At 41.3% G+C, this 23,666-nt stretch overlaps 5 protein-coding genes and 1 long non-coding RNA gene across 9 annotated transcripts; 4 read left to right on the forward strand and 2 right to left on the reverse strand.

Annotated features, from left to right (window-relative positions):
* Window positions 1-200: 200 nt before the first annotated feature.
* On the forward strand, window positions 201-2,837 carry LOC108108560 (tRNA (uracil-5-)-methyltransferase homolog A). 2 transcript variants are annotated; one of them, XM_017216643.1, is made up of 4 exons: window positions 201-505; window positions 562-1,858; window positions 2,341-2,684; window positions 2,747-2,837. In XM_017216643.1, exons 1-3 carry the CDS (start codon window positions 284-286, stop codon window positions 2,667-2,669), a joined length of 1,848 nt encoding a protein of 615 aa, XP_017072132.1. In that variant the 5' UTR covers window positions 201-283; the 3' UTR covers window positions 2,670-2,684; window positions 2,747-2,837. The 2 variants fall into 2 exon arrangements, with proteins under 2 accessions (XP_017072132.1, XP_017072133.1); XM_017216644.1 differs by lacking the exons at window positions 2,341-2,684; window positions 2,747-2,837 and adding an exon at window positions 1,972-2,060.
* LOC108108559 (glycerophosphocholine phosphodiesterase GPCPD1) lies at window positions 2,787-11,029 on the forward strand. 3 transcript variants are annotated; one of them, XM_017216641.2, is made up of 2 exons: window positions 2,787-3,186; window positions 8,335-11,029. In XM_017216641.2, the coding sequence occupies exons 1-2, from the start codon at window positions 3,175-3,177 to the stop codon at window positions 10,225-10,227; spliced, it is 1,905 nt and encodes a 634-aa protein (XP_017072130.1). In that variant the 5' UTR covers window positions 2,787-3,174; the 3' UTR covers window positions 10,228-11,029. The 3 variants fall into 3 exon arrangements, with proteins under 3 accessions (XP_017072130.1, XP_017072129.1, XP_017072131.1); XM_017216640.2 differs by lacking the exon at window positions 2,787-3,186 and adding an exon at window positions 5,385-5,764; XM_017216642.2 differs by lacking the exon at window positions 2,787-3,186 and adding an exon at window positions 7,210-7,449.
* On the reverse strand, window positions 6,937-7,351 carry LOC108108561. Its single transcript, XR_001772475.1, has 2 exons — window positions 7,244-7,351; window positions 6,937-7,176 (listed from the first exon to the last, which is right to left on the reverse strand). It is a non-coding gene; the product is annotated as an uncharacterized LOC108108561 (long non-coding RNA).
* A 276-nt stretch (window positions 11,030-11,305) lies between the features above and the next one.
* Window positions 11,306-12,126, forward strand: LOC108108478. The gene is made up of 3 exons (XM_017216537.1): window positions 11,306-11,425; window positions 11,505-11,571; window positions 11,646-12,126. Exons 1-3 carry the CDS (start codon window positions 11,306-11,308, stop codon window positions 11,963-11,965), a joined length of 507 nt encoding a protein of 168 aa, XP_017072026.1. The 3' UTR covers window positions 11,966-12,126.
* Window positions 12,127-12,527: 401 nt separating this feature from the next.
* LOC108108447 (glycerophosphocholine phosphodiesterase GPCPD1) lies at window positions 12,528-15,079 on the forward strand. Its single transcript, XM_017216501.1, has one exon. The coding sequence runs from the start codon at window positions 12,684-12,686 to the stop codon at window positions 14,769-14,771; it is 2,088 nt and encodes a 695-aa protein (XP_017071990.1). The 5' UTR covers window positions 12,528-12,683; the 3' UTR covers window positions 14,772-15,079.
* A 285-nt stretch (window positions 15,080-15,364) lies between these two features.
* On the reverse strand, window positions 15,365-16,026 carry LOC108108463. Its single transcript, XM_017216518.2, has one exon. The coding sequence runs from the start codon at window positions 15,979-15,981 to the stop codon at window positions 15,514-15,516; it is 468 nt and encodes a 155-aa protein (XP_017072007.1). The 5' UTR covers window positions 15,982-16,026; the 3' UTR covers window positions 15,365-15,513.
* Window positions 16,027-23,666: the final 7,640 nt, after the last annotated feature.

Here is a 23,666-nt window from a genome sequence, read left to right on the forward strand (position 1 = left end):
AATATTTGTTTTAATTTAGCTATGAGATGAAGAAGTCATCATCGTTATCAGATTTTAAATTCGCGCCAAAATTGGTAATGCAGCAGGCAGTATCTAATTAGTATTCTTGTTTTATAGCTTCTAGCTTCCATCCACACTGTACCAGTTTAGTGCGTACACAAACCTTTCTTTGAGTTAATGGTATTTTTATGTATCTTGTCACTGGTAACATTAAAAATTTAATTTCACGTGTTTTGTGTTTATATTTTTCTTATCCTCAAATAAATCCATTTATTGTGTTCAAATGGAATCTTTAAGTGCTGAAGTACCACCAGAAGTAGAAAATAAAATTATGGAAGTCGAGGAAAGTGTGGAAAATGTGATGGAACCCGAGGAAACAGCAGCTGAAAATGGGAAGGAGGAAGTCGAAAAAGCCGGCGAGGAATTCGCGTATTTGGAGCGAAATGAGTTTACATCGGAAATTTATAAAATTGAAGTGAAAAACCTTGGCTATTTTGGTATTGGGGTAGGTAAATCTTTACTCCATTAAACTAGATTAACAGCAAATTACTTTTCTTGTAGGAGTTCAAGAAGCTCTTGAGAAACACACTCAAATTCGACATGACGAAAATCAAGGCTCCGACCCGAAAAGAGTTTGCTTTTGTTTGCTTTCGCAGTTTGGAGGACCAGCAGAGGGCATTGGAGACCCTAAATGGATATAAGTGGAAGGGAAAGGTCCTGAAAGCACATTCTGCCAAGGCCTCCGCTGATCCTCTCCAGAAAAAGCGAGCAGCCGAAGATCAGGAGTCGGAAAGAAAGCCCAAAAAGCAGCGCACTGCAGTAGAGGCCACGTGTCCATTGTCCCATATTCCTTACGACCAACAACTCAAACAGAAATCAGAGGAAATGTCTGCACTTTTAGCAAAATATACCCAAGAGCTCAGGCGCATTAATCCGCGGGCAAAGCCCCATCTGGATAAATTCAAATTCCAAGAGGTTCTTCCCTCTCCCACTGTCGATGGTTACAGAAACAAAAACGAGTTCACCGTGGGAAAGAACTCGGCGGGAGAATTAGTGGTGGGATTTAGATTGGGTTGCTATAGCGATGGATCTGTAGAAGTAGCTGAGGTCCAGGATTTGCCACATCTACCAGTGCAAGCCAAATGGGCTGCTCTCAGTTTCCAAGAGTTTGTAAGGAAGTCGAAGTTCCTGCCCTTCAATCCAGATGGAAATGTAGGTCACTTCCGGCAGCTCATGGTACGGTGTTCAAGCGCCACGGGCGAATTAATGTTGGTAGCGGGAGTATACTCTTCGAATTTAAGTGAAGATGAACAAACTGAACTGAAACAGGAACTCAAATCTTTCTACGATGAGGCTGATAAAGATGCCCCCTATAAATGCACCTCCTTGTATTACCAAGATGTCAAACATCGGGAAGCAGGACAGATGATAAATCCAGTGGAGCATATCTCCGGCAGCACACATATCACAGATACCATACAGGGTCTTCAGTTCCGAATTAGCCCGTTGGCCTTTTTCCAAATAAACACAGAAGGAGCAAATGTATTGTATCAAAAGGCCATTGATTTAGTTGCTCCTACGAAGGATACTACCATGTTGGATATCTGCTGTGGCACTGGAACTATTACCCTCGCTTTTGCCAAGCACTGCAAAAAAGTTATGGGTGTGGAAATCGTCCCTGATGCCACTAAGGATGCCGAATTTAATGCCGAGGCGAATGGAATCAAGAACTGCAAATTCTTTACCGGAAACGCAGATGACTTTATCAAGAGCATGGTGCGCGAAGCTCTCTATGAACAGGAGGTGGGCAAACCTGTGGACCTCATTGCCGTGGTTGATCCTCCTAGAGCTGGATTGCGTAAGTTTATGCAGTACTTAATCTCTTTTTTTAACTGACATATTTTTATTGCTAATTTATTATATTATATTATTTTTTATATTAATGGTCGCGGTTATGGTTAATTGACATAGTTAACTAACAAGCTATAGCTTAACCTTTAAAAAATATTTGGAATCCTGCAAAGTTGAAGTATAATCCAGAGCGCATTCAACAATCGAATCATTTTGGTGTTTTAAACAAAAATAAACACAGATATGCATGATCTAAAAATAGATTGTTTTTGTTTTAATTATAATTTATTAGCTTAACCTCTGTATGTTTATTTGTCGAAACAGAAATATTGTACAATTGGGCAAGCTGTTGCAATATTTACTTGACCTAACCTTACTCCAACAGAAAGATACATGTTATTTATTATTTCGTTTGCTTAAATAATTCTTATTATTTGGGATAATTTATTAATAATTCCTTACATTTAATACTTACCTTTTTCATTACAGATCACCGCTCTATAGCCGCCATCCGATCAGCGGATGCTATTAACCGACTGGTTTACGTATCCTGTAATCCACACAGTGCCAAAAGGAATTTCATCGAGCTGGCCAGACCGGAATCAAAGCAATATAAAGGAGAACCATTCTATCCGAAGTCCGCGGTGGCCGTTGACATGTTTCCCCATACAACGCACACCGAGCTGGTCATTCTGTTCGAGCGTGAGCCAAAGACAAAGGCGGATGAGAAGCCAGCGCCAGAGGAAGCGGCTGCAGAGTCAAAGTCTGAGACAACCGCAGATGCTGTAGGCGGGGAAAACACCGCATCTTCAACGTGACGTGTTTGTTGCCGGGTACAGTTTGCTCCGCTGCAATCTCTTGCACATTTCTATAATCTCTTTCTATAATCTTTCAGGTCAGGCGCGATTCGCTCAGACACCAAACACCCAGATGCCTCATTACCTCCTATCTGACGCGTTGCTAGCGTCTATCATTGTCTCTCTTTGTGGCGGCTGCTGCTACGACTTTTATTGTTTTAAATTGATTTAATTGTATTTACGCTGTGCGACGGGGAGGAAGCGGCAATAGTGACAAAAGCGACTTCCTATTTAGTAGAAGACTCTAAGTTGGAAGCCCCGTTATACTCGACATAATCCAAGTCCCCATCAGTTTTATTCAGGCCTCTGGAGGCGTCTGCGTGTGTGATAAGAATCGCTGATCGAAAGAATTGTGATCGTAAAGGTGTAGAAACCGCGTGACAAAACCGCTGGGAGGTGCTCCAAGTCCAACGCCCCCTCAAGGGCAATCGGTGAACGACGACCCTGACAACGATCATTGATCATCATGTCCGACCAGGTACCGCTCAACGATTATTTCGTAGTCTAAACATATGTTCTATTGTTTAAAAGTAGAAAAAGTAGTTTTTATAAAAGATTGACGTTGATATTGATCTATCAATATATTAAATGATGGGAAGCTTATTTAATACGTATGACGTAAATGTTTAATAACTTTATTTGTCGCTTTCAGATTATATTAGCATTTCCGTTCGAATTAATTATAAAAGTTTTAGTCATTTTTTTAGACTTTTGCACTTGCTCTTTAAATTCTTGTTATAGGAGTATATTGAACTCAGAAGCGTTATGAAAGTATAATTACTTCCAGTAATAGAACAAGAAAAGTCAAATGAATATAAAATCAGTACTGAAATGGGTATTGCTGATTGTTCAATTATTGCTCAATGAAATCTGTTTACATAAAGCTTATCTAAGGTAAACATCGCATTATTTTGCTTTTCCGATTACGAGTACTAACCGAGAAATGGTTGGGTGATGTAAACAACAGCTGTAGCTGTAAACAAAGGCAATATACATAACCACAAAAATATTGTTGTTTTGTAAAGGAGAACAACAAGCAAACGTGACCAAAATCATGTTGAATTTAGAATATTTTTATGCGACTTAACTTCCTAGAGGGGGGCATGTCAAAAGCATATCTATAGGGAAAAGCAAGAAAACAAGCTATCGTAAACATTTAAATAAATAAACAAGAAGAGTAAATGAATTGGACTTTGGCACCAATGGGGCGATTTGTCTACACAGCAAAATGATTATACGAATTATAAAAACACAAATATTGATGGAGCGGGAGGAGCCAAGATGAGCCCAAAGTGTGCCGCAATTATTATAAATCAAATCCAGTTCTAAAACGAGGAGACATTTATTCAGAGAATGGGAAATTAATACAAAGGCGTCCAAAAATTCGACTGAACTTGTTTATTCATATGTCTAAATTTATACTTTCTTGTAAGGCACGAAAGCAGTGCCTAGCAACATCAAAAAATTATGCGATTACGATCGGAATGGAAAATGGGGAATGGGGAATGGGGAATGGGGAACGGGGTACTCAAGACCTTGACCGGAGAGCTTTGCTTTCGAAGCCAAAAGCTTGAGTAGTTCTTGTCTTATCAAACGTTCAAATGTGCGATGTAAACAAACAACGAGGAAAACGGCAAATCCACAACCGACGGAAACCGGTTCCCCCAAAGAGACATACATATACATATATATGTCGTACTACAAGAGAGAGCTTTTCAGCTGATGCCATTCAGCATCGGCGGATGAGAAGCCCTGACGAGGGCCCGACTACGACTACGCCCCACAAATCGGACAGAAATCTTTTCACGTGCTTAGCACCATCGCTGCCGACAGCTGCACACGACCAACACGTTTTCTCAGCGAAGCAAATAGCCTCGTGGCACAGTGGGTGCACGGGGGATTGTCTGTGGTCTCTGGTCTCTGGTCTGGTCTCGAATATGCGCCGGCCCCAATGAATCGCTGTTGTCATCTGCGCTCAGCCTGCGAGCTTTTGGATTGCGTGTTTTGCTGAGCAACAAAACTACTACGCGATTTATGAAGAGTTTTAGTGGGGATACCCTTGAAAAAAGGGTATATGTATACGGATACCAGCCTCACGTAACTCGGGATTGGTATAGGTTAGAGCTGTGAGTTTTGGCATCCAAACAGAGCTTAATCATATAAAAAATATTATGCGAACATTTTTTACAAAATGTTTAAATGTTTACTTTTATAAAATTATCTATGATTTCTACCTCAAAATAAAACATTAGGTGATTCCTTTAGTATGGCACAAATATCAATCAATATTTCTTATCTGCCTCGGATCTTTATTGGCATATAATTAGGCTCGCTTATAAACGTTCAGTTAATTATTTTTCCCTAATCGGTCATCTGCTTTGCTCTCCTGTCCTGATTCTTTCCGATCGAGGGCATTGCTAATTCGATTAATCTTCATGTTTTCTGTATTATCTGGTGTGTTTCTCTGTTTTCTGTTTCGCCGTTGCCCGTCGATAGAGGCCAACAACATTTTGAAAAAGCCCAAGCCGCAACTGTACCGCCGGACTGAAAACCAAAACAAATCGCCAAGTCGTCGGATACGTCTACATACGTCTCTCACACAAAGAAAACGGGCAGTGGCGAAAAAGCTCTGCCACTCGGTTTCGATAAAAAGAAATCGTTTAAATTGCGCGCACAACAAAAGCGCCAGAAACAGTTGCGACTGCAACGTCGAATTGTGACGACGGACCGTCCACAGCGTCCTAGTTCCCAACAGAAAGGATACAATTATAAACAAGCAATCAAATAAAGCAACAAACCCAAAAACCAAGTACAAAATGCTTGCCTAGCTAAGGAAACTAAAATATTGCGCATACGCCGCATAGTGCAAACAAATTAACTGTGATACAAGTTGAATTTTCTTGATTTTCGTTGGTCCTCGCACCAAAGCAACCTATAACTACCTAATTTATTTGTGCTATACCCAAAAACCAAGAAGCTGAAACAGAAGCAAAATGTCGGTGCCAATGCTGCTGACCCCCATGGAACCCCAAAGTCCGGATGACCATATGCAAAATGTAATTACCAAATTCTATACTCACTACCGGAAATGTTTGTAAATGGATTTTAGAGATTATTTCGACTGTAGATATAATGCAGGTGTTTGAGCTTTGACTTTTTTCGGTGTCTGAAGGTCGATGCTGTTGTCATCGGACATTTGCATGTCTTTTGCGTGTTTTGTTTATGCAATTTTTGTGGGTATACCAGAATCTATACGTCAGAGGGGACTGGAGTGGAAATTGGTTAAATATATGTATAATTGTTACCTAAATGTTAGGGCAACCACCTGGGTGGGGAAATAATTGCCAACTGGAGAAATAGTCAAATGGTTCAAGCACACCTCTCTTCAGGGATAGGCATGAAGAAATGGATTGACGAGGAATGAAGTATGTTTCTCAAGTCCCATATAAATAAATTTAAATAAATGATGTCATATCACAATTATTTGAGTACTCCAACATCTAGTTTCAGTAGGTTCTATATAATATACATCCCACTTCTATTATATACTATATTCTTCGTATAAGCTCCACAAACTGAATGCCACATGTTGCAAAAGGTCTCACCTCACGTGACTCAATCACTTGGGTTTCAAGTTTTCTATAGGGTTAAGCTTTCGAGAGAGACCTCAGCTCAAGTGGCTCATGTCTGATTAGATGTTAGCTTATTAATTTCTGAAGAGCCTGTCATAAAACATCAGGCTGATATATGATTCCTGATATTACACGACTGATAACAAGTTCAACTGAAATACTAGCCACGAAACACATGGACGAGCTTTTCCCCTCTACTATAAATAAAACGCACGCCAAGAAGTGAGTACAAGAAAAAACGCCCCAAACATAAAAAAGCTTTTTGAGTCAGAAATTTCCCAAAACAAAAAACATATGGCAGAATTTGCAGAGAGCTATTGGGAGCGAAAAAGAGAGCGCCTGCGTTGAAAACACGTGAAATGGTGTTTAGAAATCGAGTCAAAGCTCGAATATCATTTGAAAATTAGCATAGGGTTAATAAATCAAAAGTTGAAAAACAATTTCCTTGATAACACAATTGGCTTGAAAAGTTTTCTATGTTTTTGAGCACCACTTCGGGGTTTTCCCCCCCGCAAATAATCACAAGGCTATGCTAATTGTGCCAAGAACAAGAAAACGCTAAGAAATCGCCCGAAAAAACGCACCGGCTGACGCAATTAGGGCAAAAATAAAAAATGCGGAAAACTATATGTTGTCTAACTACATATTAAATGCCAAATTGCTCAGTTCAGAAAATTTCACCAGAACACGCGACTTTTGCCGCCCCGTTGTTGTTGAAATGTTGCCAAGGCGGAGGAAGTATATGCCTATGGGCAGATCTGAACAGTTCGTCGGTTAGGTGGGTGGTTGCCTTGTCCTCCACTGATCATAAATCTAGGCAGCTCGGTAAACAAATTCTGTGCGAGCACAGCACGTGTCGATTTAATTGAATTTTTGGTTAATTTATGGGTCCGCTCTACTTACATAAACTGTGCCAATTGCGATTGTGTTTAGCGCCCAGTTGTCAGGGGCTTGTCGGTAGGTGTAGGGCACTCGGCAGCCGTTGCATCACCGATCCTCTGCCATGGCAGCCGTATCAGAAACCGCAGCAGCGACAAAAACAGCAACAGTCGGCGAAACCACGTCAATTGCACTTGCTTCCGTGCGGACTACGCGCGTTTCACTCAAAGGTAAACCGCTCGATATCAAGCGTTCTTCTATTTACATTTTGTGCCGTTTACAGTTTAAATTTAATGATATGAATAATTACAACGTAATAAGTGGCAATAACATGTTGTTCAAATCCCAATATTGGCTTGAAATGTTTTGCAAAGCCTTTATGTTCCTTTGTATTCAAAACTATATACGTCATAATCGACTTTATGGCCCCTATAAATCAAAAAAGAATATGTAGTAGAGTGTGCAATTGCTATAATTAAATGTGTTTATAACATTTTTCTTTACAAAGTATTTATTTATATACTTTCGGGGGGTTATCTTTTTGACAAGTGGTTACGAAAATAGAATGTTGTCTAAAGGCAGGCTTAGCAAAAACGAAACAAAATAAATCATGTTACTGGACGGTAGATCAGTGGGCTAACAAACTGAGTCAAATATATTGTTTTTTAATAGTTCAGCTATTGATAATCGGCGAGATGATCTTTAGTCGGGCCCAGCTCCAGCTCTACTTCAACACGTGATCTTGTTTGCGTCTCTGAAAGTCACGAGCGGTTCGGGAGCGACTAAAGACGCGTGCTTATCGCGCGAACATGTTTTCGATCCTAATTTCAGAAATCGGAGAATGGGGCGAGCTGCATGGCGGGGGTTAGGGGGAATGGGGGTTAGGGAGCAGAGACAGCAGACAGTCGACGCCCCGCCTAGAGAAACTTTATCAGTGAGAAATGAAATCCGCAAGGGGTCATCGACTAATCTCGCTGGCACAGCAGGAAAGTTGCCGAGTATTTAATAGCGGACTTCGCCGACCGATCGACTTTCAGTCGGCGTCCGTTCTTCATTCCAAACCGTTGGCCATGTCTCGGACTGTACTAATCCTGGCTATTGCCTTGTCCTTGCAGTGTGCCGCGTACGTGGACGGAGCCTCTCTCACCTATGGAACCGGAAACGAGCTGGATTCGGGATCCTCCGTCGCCTGTAAGCCCACTCTGCGGGAGTTCAATGTGCGACTGGAGGTTCCTTTGGCTGCCGAAGAGCGTCTGGGACTTACCGGCGATGTAAAAGCCCTCGGTGAGTGGCAGCTGTCTAGAAGTGTGGCCCTGGAATCCCTAGATGAGCTCAACTGGCAGGCCACGGTGCCCCTTCAATCTTGCCGCCAACTGGAGTATCGCTACTTCGTCTACGTGGAGGATCTATCTGGCTACAAGCAGATCCGTAGATGGGAGACTCACTTCAAGCCCAGATCCCTAGGACCTTGCTCGGAGCTTCAGTGCAGTCAGTTGGACGTTTTCGGAATCACCTCGGACAATTCCGATCTGAAGCCACAGGTGCATCGCGGCTGGCTCAACCATGAAGTGATAGTGCAGCTTAAATTCAACGGAGAGAAAATGTTTCAGGTGCACGACATAGAGACCTTTGATCCCCAGCATGTCCAGCTGAAGATTGTGCCCGTGGAGCTAACCGCTGGACTCCATGTGGAATATTCTAAGCAGGAGTACGGCAAGAGTCAGCTGGAGCAGCAGCCCACTTTCGGAGTACCCTACACTAAGGGGGACATTATCATTTTCCACATCACGCTGCCGCTCGAGAAGATGATGCAGCAGCACTTCCGCTTGGAGTGTTACAGTATGTCAAACGAGCTTCTTGGCAGCGCAAATCTGGCCAGCTCGGATGTGATTGGCAGCGAGGGATTGCTGCACCTACCCATCAAGTCGGCCAAGGATGCCGAAGAAACCCTGGCCAGGTTGAGGCTGCCGTATGTAACAGTGCAGCCTTATCGCTACTCGCCGCTGGACTTCAAGAACACCTATGCTCACTACTGGCCCAAGAGCTGGCCCAATCTGGATGTGGGTCATCGTGGAAACGGCAAGAGTTACATTGCAAATGCCCCTGCTGAGAGGGAGAACACCATCGCCTCTTTCCTGAGTGCCCATGAGCATCATGCAGACATGATCGAGTTGGATGTCCACTTGACTGCCGATGGTGTGCCTGTGATTTATCACGATTTCGGACTGCGAACTGCTCCTCCTGGCAAGCAAATAAGCCGACCAGATCAACTAGAGTACGTGCTGATTAAGGACATCAACTACAGCCTGCTTAAGAGGCTGCGCATCTTCTCTGTGATCGCCGGTCAGGTGGTTGAGTATCCTTCGCATAACGCCGAACCCAGGACCGAACATCGCATCTTCCCAACGCTGGTGGAGGTGCTTGAGCAGCTGCCCAAGTCCCTGGGTATCGATGTGGAGATCAAGTGGCCACAGCGTCGCCAAGGCGGAGGATCAGAGGCTGAGCAAACCATTGACAAGAACTTCTTTGCCGACAAGGTACTCCATCAGGTGATCCAAAAGGGCTGCGGCAGACCTATAATCTTCTCCAGCTTCGATGCTGACATGTGTACGATGCTGAGGTTCAAGCAGAATATTTTCCCGGTGATGTTCCTCACTCAGGGAGAGACCAAAAAGTGGCAGCCGTTCCTGGATCTGCGAACACGGAACTTCATTGCTGCCGTGAATAATGCTCAAGCTTTCGAGTTGGCTGGAACAGCTCCGCATGCAGAGGACTTCCTGGGCGAAAATGCCCCGGAAATGCTACAAAAAGCCAAGGACTTGGGGCAGATAGCCGTGATCTGGGGCGACGATTGCAACTCCAAGGAGCGCGTGCAGTATTTCACCCGGATCGGGGCCACAGCCACTTGCTACGATCGCAGTGATCTCTTCATGCCGGAGGGCAAACAGGAAGCGTTCTTCAAATCACCCGCACTTATGGCCGAATTCGCGGCCCAATGCCGGGTCTAAAGAAATAGGGTTACTAAAATGAAACGGGCGGGTAAATCTAAGCAATGGTTAATCATTAGGCTTTATAAGTTAGTATGTATATTTATTTAAACACTAACTGGGAAAGAGAAATGTGAGAAGCTTTAAAGAAGTTGGGTAATTTGCAGTTTCTCGTTGCCCAACGGAAACATCGAAACGGAGACCCATAAATAAATCATCTCTACACACGTTAAGCTGTCATTTGGCATAATTACACATGCAAAATAGGAATTCCCCCAAAATTAAGTAGCACCACAAAAGACAATGTGAAGAAAGCGAAGAGCCGCGAACTACAAATACACCTACATTACCTGCTAAAAAATCTATCTATACCTCAATGCTAACTTACAAAAAAAAGAGATCGCTAATGAGCTTTTGTTAATCAAATTGTAACCACCAAAATACTATTTTAGTCTAAAGGGGTATATTTAATCCACGCGTTGATCCAATATCGACGGATGTGTTTGTGACTTGTGGAAGAAACTATTTTATGTAAATTAGAAAAATATTTTATTGAACTGTTGTAAAACTAATTCGCGTGTGTTTATACATTTTTAAAATGTCCGATATGCTTATATCACTTGTATAAACGTAAAGATAAAAGAAATATATTTCAAGATGTCGCTTACACTTTTCCAACTCCAAAAAAGCAATTATATATTTTTATCAATATGATGCCTCACTTTTACGATAAACACAAAACAAAAACCAAAAGTGATTGATAATATCGTGTATAAATAAAATCACAACAAATATTTTCATAATATTTTCAAAAGCAACTCAACCGAACGACGTGTTTTACTCTGATCTCCGACGAATGAAAAAGAAATTCACTTCCCCATAGCCAAAGTCGCATGTAAAAATTCGATCCGCTTACATTTGATGGCCCCGTGACGAATGTAAACAGCAGCCATGAAAATGCTGAGCCCCAAAACACGGCCCATAAACGGAAAACGGAGAGAGGGCCATAAAAAGGTTTGGCCCTCGTGCTGGAAGCCAGGCCTAAAGTCCGTTCTTTTTATGGTCAATTAGAGAGCGCCTCATTTGCATCGGCCTTAGTATGGCCAAATGCGAATGTCTCCTCGGTTTGCGCCTGGTTGTATTCATGTTGGCCCACTCCCTTGTTTCCACGTGGAATTGGATTTGTTTATACAAAGAGTTCCCAGTGGACGCTGAAAAGGTGGGTGAGTTCATCCGATGATCTTGAAATTCGATAAGCACACATCCGCTAATAACTGGACTTGATTTGACATTTGTAGATCAAGGGCGGCTGGTATGTGTATGCCACCAATCCACAAAGAATAAAAGTCTGCTACTTTAAAAATCGTAAGTTAAATACTTAAGTTAAATTGCATTTAAAAAAAATAAAAACTTAGATATGATTCCAAAATAATTATCAGTTGATCTCTACTGGACAAGGATCACCATGACGGACTATGATAATTATGCTGTGGAGCTACACTGTACCCTGCCCTGGATGCGTCATCAGATGGCCATTTATACCCGAATCGCGAAACCAAATGAAAAGACTATCAAAGATATAACGTCGTACCTTAAAACAGTGAATCTGCAAATCAAAAACTTCACCCTAATCCGGCAGAAAAAGGACTGTCGATCAAAAAAAGCTTCGGCTATGCAGCGCTGGCACTTATCCCGATACCTTTACATGGATTATAATCCGGTTTATGTCAAGCCCTTGGTGGAGAACGAAAACATCTGAGCCCGTCTTTGTATCGCATCTCTCCTCTCCAACTGGCAACTTTCTTTACCCAGAAATTTACATATGCCAAAATTGGTACAAATATGCGAATATCCGACCATCGAATATCTTAAAACAAAGAAGGAAAACTTTCAAGAAGACCGAAGCTGAGGTACTCTGTGCAATAAAAAAGAGTTTGAGTTTTGTTGTACAGAAATTATGAGTAAGTTTAATGGGCGACGATACCAAGATCACGCTGTGTGAGGATCTAAAAAATAATTTATTCAGTGAAAGGTTGCCCCCGGTCACCGATTTCATGATAATACCGTCATCATGTTTTAATTAACCCGACTTTTTTTATCTGCTCACGCCGTCATATCTGGTGACCAGTGGTCACCAATCTTACCCATCAACTCAATTAGTGAGCTGCTGACTTATTAGTCAGTTAGTTTCTTCGATCGCAGCTGATTCGGATTCGGAATCCGATTCAGATACCGATTCCCAGGGCAACTCCAATTTTGACGGAAACAAAACCATGGTGAGCTTTAAGAAATTCTTTCATTCGGTTGTTTGTCATCGTCGGGTCAAGTTGCGTCCGCATCCGATCGAAGCCGTGTTCATCGTTTTAGTTTTCGTTTTCGTCTCGGATTTTGGGGCTATTTCGATTTATTTTGGCCGAAAGAGAAAACTTGTTTCGGTGGCGCGAAGATGGTGATGTTGCTGTGTGGAATGAGGAAAAATGTATCGAACTCGCGTGTGGTTGAATGTGTTAAAATCAATTAGCATACCCCATGGGTTGCTGCTGTTGCAGCTTCTGCCGTGGTGCGCGGCCTTTGTGAATGAATCGTCTGTTTTCGGGCCAGAGAAGCTGCAAGCCTTCAAGATCTTCGACGATGAGCAACCCAGCCAGATATCGGGCCGCAGCTTCATCTGTGTTCCGCTATTTCGGGTCTTCACTCTGGAGCTGGGGCATAATATTCGATTGGCTCCCGATGAATATGTGGCTGTTAGTGGGGATCACCCGGCTCTGGGTTTATGGCAACTCGAGAAGGCTCTGCCCCTCAAGGTGCAGGATAAAGCGCGTTCTAAGTGGTATTTGAGGGTGTGGATATGCGCCAGTCAGAGATTCTACTACCGATACTTGATTTACTCGAAGAATGGCCAAGGAAAGCGAATTCTGAGGAGCTGGGAGGGTCAGAGAGTGGCCAGAATGCTGCAGACCTATGAGATCTACCGTTCCCCAGGCGTGGACATTTTCGGAGAGGCCTATCCCATTTCAGTGGGCGGGGGCTTCTACCTGGAACGTGGTTGGTTGCAGTATGAGTACGTCATAGAACTCAAGTTCGTCTGGCAGGATCACCTTGTTATGTCTGGGATGTCCAAAAATGCCAAGTACCGCTTGATCTTGACTCCGCTGAATGTGATAGATGACACACGCATTGAAGTGTCCAGATATGCCTACAATCAGTCATCTTTCAGACCTCAAAACCAACGCGGAGTGCGGTACAGTCAAGGCACCATTGTTGTCTTCCGCATCTATCAACCCTTGGACACCTACAATGCCCTCCGTTTGTCTATATATCAGGGATTGAGAGATGTCCAGTTATCTGTGGGAGAGGCTTACATATTTCCAGATCAGATCAAGGGAAGTCGTGGCATCTTACAAGTCCCCGTCTTTGCCAGTTTACGGAATGTAGCAGTTGGAGAGCTAACACTGCCCTACTTGGTGGTTCAACCCATGCCAAAAGTGGAGGCGGGAAACCTGAGAGCAAGTTTCCATCACTACTGGCCGGATAATTGGCCCACTTTGGATGTCGGATATCGTGGCTTGGGAGCGAGTTATTTTCAATCCTCAACTAGTTTTACGGAAAACACGATTGAAAGTTTTCTGGAAGTGCAGAAGGCCAAAGGAGATATGGTCCAACTGGATGTACAGCTGACCAAGGATTATGTTCCCATTGTCTGGCACGGTTTCGGATTTTATACCTCTGACGGAGATCGATCTATAAGGGATCGTTTTGATTTACGATATGTACTGATCAGAGAACTGACCTACTCCGAACTCAAAGCCAGTCGTGTGTTTATCCTTAAACGATGGACTCTCCAGGAATACACCCATCTTAACGTTAAGGATGTGAATCAGCATCAACGAATTTTCCCCAAGCTCTCAGAGGTTTACGAAGCGCTACCCAAGACATTGGGACTTCTGGTGGAGATCAAGTGGCCACAGATAATGGCTTCTGGAGTGACGGAATCCACACAGAGTCTGAATAAAAACAACTATGTGGATACAATTTTACAGACCACAATTCATTATGGGTGTGGGCGTCCCTTAATCTTTGCAAGCTTCGATGCCGACATATGCACCATGATCAGACTTAAGCAGCATGTCTTTCCCGTGATCTTAATGAGTATTGGGAGGTCTCACATCTGGGATCCTTATATGGATCTGAGGGCCCAGAGTTTCCAGCAGGCCATTAACTTTGCTCAGTCTGCTGAGATTTTGGGAACAGCTCTGCATGTAGAGAACTTTCAGAACAAGCATCACTTAGTCAAATCTTCCCTGGATCTGGATCAAGTTCTGTTTCTGTGGGGTAACGATCTGCAGGATGAACATCTTCTAGAGCAATTTCGAGCTTTGGATGTAACTGGTCTTATTTACGACCAGATGGACCGAGTGGGTCCCTCCAGCTGGAAGCGGTCCGAGTTTTTCCGGGCCCCACAACTTATGGAAGTATTTGGCGCTCAGTGCGTGATCAGTGGAAATTCAACGAGTATTCCGGGAATAAAGCCAGCTAAGCCGACTATATGGCCAAAGTTGAGATAGTTGATGGGTAAGAATAGGAAATATTGTTAATACTTTTAGCAAAATATCACACAACAAATTTGTAGAAGGAAACATTGGAAAATGTAGTAAATTTATAGGAAAATATTTTAGTTCCAGGTTGTTACTTTGGAGATATCCAAAGCTTTAAATTAAGAGCGGATTATAGAAACAAGATGGCTAATAATATTAAAAGCCTAAAGAGTAAAAAAAACAGTCAAAAAAACCAAATTTAGTTTCATAAAAATTACAAATTAACATATTTCAGAATTTTTTATAATATTTTATCAAGTTGTAAGTTATTTATTCCAATTTATCAAATATCGATCGAAAAAATGTATACAAAAATAATTCTTAAAAACCACCGATTTTTATTAGAATTATAATAACATTTTTGCCAAACTAAAAAATAGTAAAGTAAATAAAGTAGTTGTCTCCTGGGATTTTTAAAATAAATTTTAACTAATTAAGCTAGTAGAAAATATCTTAGTATTTAAGATAAAGCCAATGCTTAAACAATAAATAAGTAAATAGAATTAAGAACCTGCTGTAGGTGCATAGAAACCGATCTCATAATAAACAATTTGTAGAAAATGTAAAATTTTATTGAATGGATTTATTTATACAAGCTTTACTGACATCGCGCATCAGGTAGTCGTACTGCTCCTCGCACAAAATCTGAGCTCACACACACACACAGACAATCAATCAAACAATCAATCAATCAAGACGGAAGCTAACCCCTTTATTGAGTAGAGCAGTTGGTATCGGTATAGAGGTCCATGTAGTCATCGGTGACACAGGCGCTGCCAATGGGCATCGGCTGGCAAACGCCCTGCACCTTGGTGACCACTTCGACGTGGCAGGAGCGATGTCCGTGGGCGGAGAGCTTGTGGAATCCGCTGGTCGGATGCTTGAGGATGATCTGCGGCTTGTGGCCATTCCGATGCTTGGTGGGTGGAGTGGGGTCGTCGAAAGTCAGCCAGTCGGGCGGCATCGAATGCTGAGACCTGGCGGCTGCCTGATCCCCGGCCACATCTTGTTCTACCTCCAGGGGTAGGTCCACGCCATCTACTCCGTCGTCGAGGTCGATGGGAAAACTGACTTTGGATTTTCCCTCATTTTCAGTGCCCAGCAACTGGGGATTGAGCACCAGGGCGTTGGCAATCAGCAAAGTGGTGGCACAGTGGAGCAGGATGTGCAGTGGGGCCATTCTACCAACCGAGTCCAGCCGGAATTCCGAGTACTTTTTCCTTGCACTGGCCGTGCATGAATGTGGCTATCCCTGCAAGCCGGGCGGGCTTTTATAGCTCCAAAAGCGGACAGTCAATGACCCAACAATCGAAATTGAAAAGAAGCCACTCAAGGAGGAAGCATCTATCGTTTGGCGTCCGGAGTCCGGTGTCCAGGATCCAGCATTCAGCATCTAGCATCCGGAGAAATCCTTGGGAACCTCCACCCGCGCGCACACAAAGGGCGTAATTAATTATAGTTGAGTATACGCCACGTAAGCCGCAATGACAAGGACGCCCTGCGGTGCTTCCTCCCTGGGAGCCGAGAAAATTGGAAATCTATTCCCATTTCGATTGCGTTCATTCTCTTCCTCGATTCTATTCGGTTCGGTTTGGCGCCGCCTTCCTTTTGTATTTCCGGCAATTATTTTCGACGATGTGACAATATTGCCGACAATCGGGATTCACTGGAGCAGCTTGGATGGGACGTCTTTCGAGTTTTGGTTTTGGTATGGGGCCCTTAACGACTTCATAAGCATCTCATTCAATTGAATTCAAATGCAGTTGTCTTGGACCCGCAGGAAAAAACACACATACAGAGGCAAAATCAACGACAACATTTAGCGGAAGTGAAGCTGACGCCATTTTTAAAATGGCGCATACGTGTGAGACGTGTTTATGGCAGATTTTTTGGATAACTGACATGACAGACAGCAGCTGCCTAACAAGGCCAGGCAAAACGAAAGCCAAGTCAATAACAACAGCCATGATAGAAAATTTCTAGAATATAGAAAAACCAATTCAACTCAGGCCGTGATTGGCTATGTGACATCCCGTGATTTGGCCACGTGACGGCTTTAAATCTTTAAATTTCCTAAAGTTAGAATTGGAATCAATTGACTATTTTATAAGTTGATTACCAATTAAGATTGCTTTATTAGATGATAATTACTTAACGTTTGAGGCTGTCTACGAAGCACGCCCATTAAATAATTTTCATTTTCAATAACATCTTCAAGTGTCTTCTCAATTATTCCCCCGGCAATTCCAGTCACAGTTCAGATCATCTCTAATGGAAACATTCCTTGGGGGAAGCAGAGTGACTGCTTTGGCGGCACGCAGGATGAATAGCTAAGGACATGGAACCGAGACTAGACAATGCCAACAGGATTCGCTGAATCATTAAATTGTACGCCATCCAGAGACATTCTCCTCCTGCCAGCAGCAACAAAAATATGGGCTAAAGTGGCACGTGAAATTAATTTAAATGCCCTGATTGTGGATGAATGACATTTGTTGTCGTCGACTGCTGCTTAGCTTGTTAGCAATTCAATTCGGTCATAATAGATGGCTGTTGGGCCTAAGCAGTCTAACCCTACCGCGGTTCACCTCAATTTCCTAGTGAAGGCGACCTAATTAAACGCCTTTGCCTCTGCCGATGATCCTGAAGTCTTTGCCCGGCTAATTAGAGCAGCTGTCACAGATGAAGCCGGGCTGCCAGGACGAGAACGAGAGCCAACGGAAGGCAGTGCAAATAATTCAATTAAATTGCTTACGAACAGCAGACTCAACAACAACGCCGAGGGGAGAAGACAAACCGCAGGCAGCCACGAAAGCCGAGGCATTTCCACAAACCGCCGTGTCGAGCCAAAGCCAAAGCCAAAGCCAAATTCAAAGCAAAAGACGGCTAATGCAAATACCCATTTTCGAAATAACCACAAAGCCGAAATGCCAAGTCTAAATTGACAGAGAAAAGGGAATGTGATAATATACATGAAATGAGCTAGGTTTTTTAAATAGTTTTTGTCTAATGAATACAAAAAATTTAGCAACTAGATAAATATTAGTATATAACAAAAAAATTCATAAAAGCTCATTCAAGATTTTCGGTTTTTGAAAATATTATATTTTTTATTTAAAAGGATTACGGTATTAGGCCACTGCAGTCAGTGCTCTGTAATCTACTATTGGGTTTATCATTGTATGATAGCTTTATTTGTTATAATAAATAAAAAAAATAGTACAAGTCAAGGAGCCTCTACCTCTATTACACAGAAACAAATTTAAATAAAAGTTTCAATTAATTTACATACATTTTAAAAATGTAAAGAGCAATGCTATAAATCTAAAATCAACAAAAATTAAAATAAAAAAAACCAAATTAAAATCTCATGAAATTCCCAGCACTGAACAAAGCCACCGACAGTGCAAATTAAATTCAAATTGAATTGAATCGTAATAAAGCGTGAACATATTTTCAACGTTCGAGTATTTTACAAAGTGATAGGCGAAATTGCATATGATTTTATTTAAAAATGCGATAGGAAATTGAACAGGAAATTGAATTTGTGTCGGCGTTTTATTGCATTTAAATCAAAAGTTGATTGAAGCCGCATAAAAAGCGATCTAAAAAGTGTATGTAGACAAATTATTATGTGTGAAAATCTATAAAGGGCCGCCAGGAATGATGAGAGATTGTAAATAAAATGAAAGCCAGCCAGCCAGGCTGATACTATTTATTTTATTTTTTCATTATAAATAATTAATTTTTATTGTAGAAAATTAAATGATAATTGAGAGATTACAGAAATGTAATTAGCTACACGAAGTTTTTGCGGCCGCACCCATAGTGCTTGAGGTAATTAAATCAATTGTTTAATAATATTAAAATTTAATGACGTTTGAACTGTAATCGTAATTGAATAATCCATTAAATCGAAACACAATTGATATATAACGATGAGTATGACGATTGAATAGTTTTTGAAGGACTAACCGGTTTTAAGGACTTACTCTCGAGAAAGGCCATTAAGTTTACGGGCAGCGCTAAACTAACTCTAAGCCTTTTTCTTGCTACAAAGTGCCAAAAGTCGTGTGACAAAATTGGCAGAAGCCTGAGCTCCTTGAAACAAGCAAAGAGCCATTTGTTCGCCAGTGACTTAATGTGGACATCTACTTTCTCTGTGGGTCTCTAGACTAGGTCCCAGGCGTCTGCTTGCTCAATTTAATCTTTGGCGCGCCAAAAATGATGGAGCACGGATAACTTTTTGGCGCCGGCAACGTTTTAATTTGCATTAAAACGCGACGCGACTGGAGTTGGCAAAATTCGCGCGAGGAACTATTAAACTAAACTTACAACACGGTTGGGTTATAAGTTTTTCGTTCTCGCGCTCCGTGAGCTTGCATACAAATGGGCCTCGAAATCGACGGAGCCAGCCCCAAGGATTTCGCCCCTAAGGCTTCCCCGCTTTCGACCACAAATCAGCGGTGAGATGGAGGCGGGAATTTGGCCAAGGGTCCAACAAGTTGTCGGCTTAGCGTGTGGGCCGTTTTGTCTGCCCAGCGGGAATCATAAATTGTGTGATGGGGCTTAGCTGCCATGAAGTATGGCCGATCGGATGAATGATTTACGGTAATGCCGGATCGGTAGGAGGCCAAACTTTCTTGCCTAAAATCCTTCAATAGAACCTACGAAAACTTGGATTAACTTTAAGAAGTTAAAGTACACTAGTCTGTTACCTACATATATAGTAAAAGGAAACCGTTTCTAAATCAAATATAACTATATGCCGACTTTTTCTGTGTGCCTTCATCTCCCAAAAGCCGAAAAATTATCGCATAACTTTAATTTAAGAGGGATCAGATTGGTTTTTCATCTGTGAAGATTGCCCACTGTCCTGATGGCGGGGCCACTGTTTTACCAGCAGCGAGGTGCAGTTGCAAAAAGCTTTTAATTTGTGCGAGACTCGACCATAACGAATGCCGAGGGCATAGAGCAGCTGGCACATTCCACATGCCCCATGCCCCATGCCACATGGCACACATGGTGCACAGACATGCCGGCAGCCGTCCTCGAGTTCTGGCCACTTGCGTCCGTGTTCGATGTGGATAGCACTGCCACAAGACTATTTAAAAATTAATACGATTGAAATCCACCATTTTCGCGCCAGTTAAGCAATAGAGTCAGGGGGTTGATGGGCCGGAGAAGGGAAGAGGAAATTGGGAAACGGAAAATGGGAATGAAAACCAGACGGAGATGCATTGCAATGAGCTTGGGAGCCCGGCCCACATCTTTTCGCTTTCGCCCCTTTCATTCGCAGCCCATGATGTCCGCCTCCAAGATCAAAGGCACTCAGTGAGCGGGGCAAAAAGAACGGAGAATAAAAGTTTTTAATACTTTTGGCCAAAAACGAAGAGAACGCGACGAACACTGGGCGCCATAAACTTGGCCTTGTTCCAGACAGGCTCAAGTGCTCGGAGTACATTCAGAAAAAAAAAATATTGTAAACCATCGGTAAATATACTAAGAAGAAAAGGCTCTACAGTTCTGCGAAGAAAGTTTTTAAAGCTTAATTTTAAATTTTAAAATAAATTTTGTCGTACTGAAAGAGGAACATCTTAATAAGTTATTGAATAATTAACAATCTATAATTTGATAACAAAATCTATTAAATCATTAATAGTTAATTAAAAAAAATATATTCTTTATTTATTTACCTAAGGCTAGCAATTAATTCAACTAAGAGCTAACATATGGATAGGAGCAATATCAGCTAAGACCTTCAGCTCGGCTAAAATTAGATTATGGATTGTTAATTTTCAACCTATCAATAAATATATACAAAATATTACGAGGCCTTACTATTTTCATTTTATTTACAAAAATTTTATTTAATTTGGGAGGGGATATGGGAGTTGTCCAGAAACTTAAGGATGTTTAAGGAGTTTGTATCAATGGGTTTAGTTATGGCGGATCGGGAATATGGAGCAATGTGGATTTTTGCGTGAAAAGGGAGGGCAGACACAAATAATATGATGGATGCCAATCTGAGAGATGTTGTACAATGGGCACAGGCTGCTCCTTGATCTGTCGAGGTAGTGGGGGTTTATATTTATTTCGTATTTATTAACGTATAAAGTTTATTACTTAAAATATGCAAATAAACTATCTTACTCCTAATATGTACTCCTCCTCATACATACATGATAATAATATGTACATGTCCTATTCAATAATTTAAATGAACATTGTAATATTCTTAATAAAACGCATAGAACAGCGAAAGCACCAACAATAACCAATTTTTACGTTGAAGCTTGACTTAAATTCTTGTTTTTTACATGTACAAAAGCTTGTTTAAGAGTTCTTAAAATGATATTGCTCTTCAAGAACTTGAACTTAAATAAATGTAGTGCTTCGAAAAGCGTTTTTTCAAGTGCAAAAGCTTACTTAAGTCTGAAAACGAGGAGGACGAATTTATATGCAGCAAGCACAGCAACAATTTCTCGCTTCCAATTTTGCATAATGGGAGAGAGCGCGGTACTAAGCTGGAACACTAGTATCCTCTGCCTGGGTTCAGCTGCTCGATTACATTAAAGTTGCCTACCATTAAATGCTTTACACTTTCCCTTGTTAAACACCAAATTGAGTTGTAGTCATGAAATTTTTATTTGCAGCCCATAAAACCAAAGGCAGCAGACAGGTGTAAGCCAAGTCCCGGACATCAACCTAAGTGACTGACCAGCCAGTCAAATTAAAGGAGCAGCCATAAACTTGAAGTTAAGAGTTCATTCGGACATGTGAAGGGAAATGAATTCCCTGAAATGAGACTAAAATAAAGAAGAAACTAGAAACAAGAGTACTGATGAAAACCTACTACTTTCTGGATTTCTTTTGACCAATGCAAAATTAAGCCGTAGAAGTAAGACCAAACTTAAAGCCTAAAGCTTAAAATTAGGTAATAAACTTCGCAGTTTTTGGTGCAAATTAGAAGGTCACAACCTCAATTTTGGCTTGGGTGCAAGCAAACGTTGTAATTGTTTGAAGTCCTAAACAAGCAGAAGGATAAAATGTCAAGATAAAGGTTTGCCATAAAAGTGATAAGGCTAAAAGGCTAAGCATGTAATTGACATAGAATACATGTTTATAAAAGAAAATCATGAAAGCTTCAATTTCTTTAATAAATTAATTTGAATTTATAATTTAAATGACATAAACGAAATCTAGCAATTAAATAACTTCGCAAATTAGCTATCGATTATTTAAGAATATCAATACAATCCATTCAACCGATTGCGACTCTTTTACCGCCAATTAATTTAGCTCATTTATTTGCTTTTCATCGTTTGTCATAAATTAAAATTAATTTGCATATATTGCGCGTGATTTACAACCAGTTTAATATTACAGAAATCGAATTGGTGGAAGGATCTCCCGTTGGGTAAATCATTTACCACAATTGAAATGCGCAACTGGCAGAAGTAATTCATAAATATTTGTTTTGGTTTCTCCTTGTTTTTTATTATTATTTGTGTCCGCCTTTTTTTATTTGCACGGATTGCATTTACGCTGCAATCAATTTGTGCTGCACGTGACTTTTGAACTCGTCGGTTGTTGCTGTAGCTGTCGTGATGCTGCTGCCGTGGCAGCTGCATGTGGCAGGCCATAGATATTGGCAATCGCACTTCAAGCCTCTTAAACCTGATGGAGGGATTTATTTTTTAATGATTTTTCTTTCCGCCCCAGCCTTACCGTTCGCTGTTCATTTTCCGGCTGGCATAAGAAGTTTATACTCGGTTTATTTTTTAATTTGTGTGCTGGTCAAAAGTTTTTCAATTTAAAATTTCTCAAACATTTGCCGAGTCTGAGTCCCTGATATTTAATATACAAAATGCTCGGCACACCTGTTCCCAGAACCGTCGTCGGGATGCGGGTAAAAAGTGAAGAAAATATATAAAAAATAAAGGCGACGGGCATTCAATAATTAAGTTGACGCCAGGCATAAAACTTTATGCCTCGCTCCTGGTCTTCTTGGGCCAACTTTGTAAATTTGTGGGTTCTGATAATTTGAAAGTTGATAGCGGCATGAGTTGATGGAGAGTGGTTAGGTCTTCGGTTGCGACCGGGTGTTCTGGGAAACATTTTTCATTTCACTCGTCGTGGCCCAGCATGTTTTTCTATTTGCCCAACACTTGAACTTTTTTGTGCTACCTCAACTTTGCTTCCTGCTCTTCAAAGTTGCCTTTTTTGTGGCTCGACATGGCAATGAGTAGTTGTAGCTCCTCGAGGTGAAAGGGTCACGGCATGGGGATCCCCTGCCCCACTTGATGGATGAATCAACAATGGCTTTTTATTCGCCGCTGTTATCGTTTATGGCAGTTGCTGATGTTAGTTTCTGCCGCCTCGGGCTGTAAGTAGATGTTAAGTGCTTGCTGATCTCAGATTCTGTTTGTAGAGCAAACTTTTTACTATCTCTGCAGCTCTGTTTCAAATTGATTAATGATGGGTCTAAGTTAGTTGCAAAATAATAGACTTGAAGTTCATCACCTTTTTTTTTTTATAAGAAAAACTTATTCATTGCTGTTTCTTTCTAATTTATATAATGTTTCTTTTAATTAAGACAAAAAGTATATTCTTATAAAAATCTTGTTTATTGTCTTTGTACTCAGTCATAATATAAATATCTCACTAAATCTTTATGTATATAAGCATTGATAATTTACACTTTAATTTATGTTTATTGAACATTTTAAATTTACATTTCAGAACATTAACATTTGGAAGGCTCCGTTAATGGCGTCACCAAATTCTAACCAAAATGCACTTTAGTTCTCAATCTAAAGTCATTTTACGAGTTGCAATAAAATCACTATTTATTCAGGTGCT

Source organism: Drosophila eugracilis, unplaced genomic scaffold (genome assembly GCF_018153835.1).
Source record: "Drosophila eugracilis isolate 14026-0451.02 unplaced genomic scaffold, ASM1815383v1 contig_2154, whole genome shotgun sequence".
NCBI classification, from domain to species: Eukaryota; Metazoa; Arthropoda; class Insecta; order Diptera; family Drosophilidae; genus Drosophila; species Drosophila eugracilis.

Excerpts from the sequence above, each read along its gene's own strand:
- LOC108108560 (XM_017216643.1), top strand. The coding sequence starts at position 284 with ATGGAATCTTTAAGTGCTGAAGTACCACCAGAAGTAGAAAATAAAATT. Across the intron at positions 506-561 it reads TTGGCTATTTTGGTATTGGG|GAGTTCAAGAAGCTCTTGAG; the intron begins GTAGGTAAATCT and ends CTTTTCTTGTAG. Across the intron at positions 1,859-2,340 it reads TCCTCCTAGAGCTGGATTGC|ATCACCGCTCTATAGCCGCC; the intron begins GTAAGTTTATGC and ends TTTTCATTACAG.
- LOC108108559 (XM_017216642.2), top strand. The coding sequence starts at position 7,225 with ATGGGTCCGCTCTACTTACATAAACTGTGCCAATTGCGATTGTGTTTA. Across the intron at positions 7,450-8,334 it reads TACGCGCGTTTCACTCAAAG|TGTGCCGCGTACGTGGACGG; the intron begins GTAAACCGCTCG and ends TTGTCCTTGCAG.
- LOC108108478 (XM_017216537.1), top strand. The coding sequence starts at position 11,306 with ATGGCCAAATGCGAATGTCTCCTCGGTTTGCGCCTGGTTGTATTCATG. Across the intron at positions 11,426-11,504 it reads TCCCAGTGGACGCTGAAAAG|ATCAAGGGCGGCTGGTATGT; the intron begins GTGGGTGAGTTC and ends TGACATTTGTAG. Across the intron at positions 11,572-11,645 it reads AGTCTGCTACTTTAAAAATC|TTGATCTCTACTGGACAAGG; the intron begins GTAAGTTAAATA and ends AATAATTATCAG.
- LOC108108447 (XM_017216501.1), top strand. The coding sequence starts at position 12,684 with ATGTATCGAACTCGCGTGTGGTTGAATGTGTTAAAATCAATTAGCATA.
- LOC108108463 (XM_017216518.2), bottom strand. The coding sequence starts at position 15,981 with ATGGCCCCACTGCACATCCTGCTCCACTGTGCCACCACTTTGCTGATT.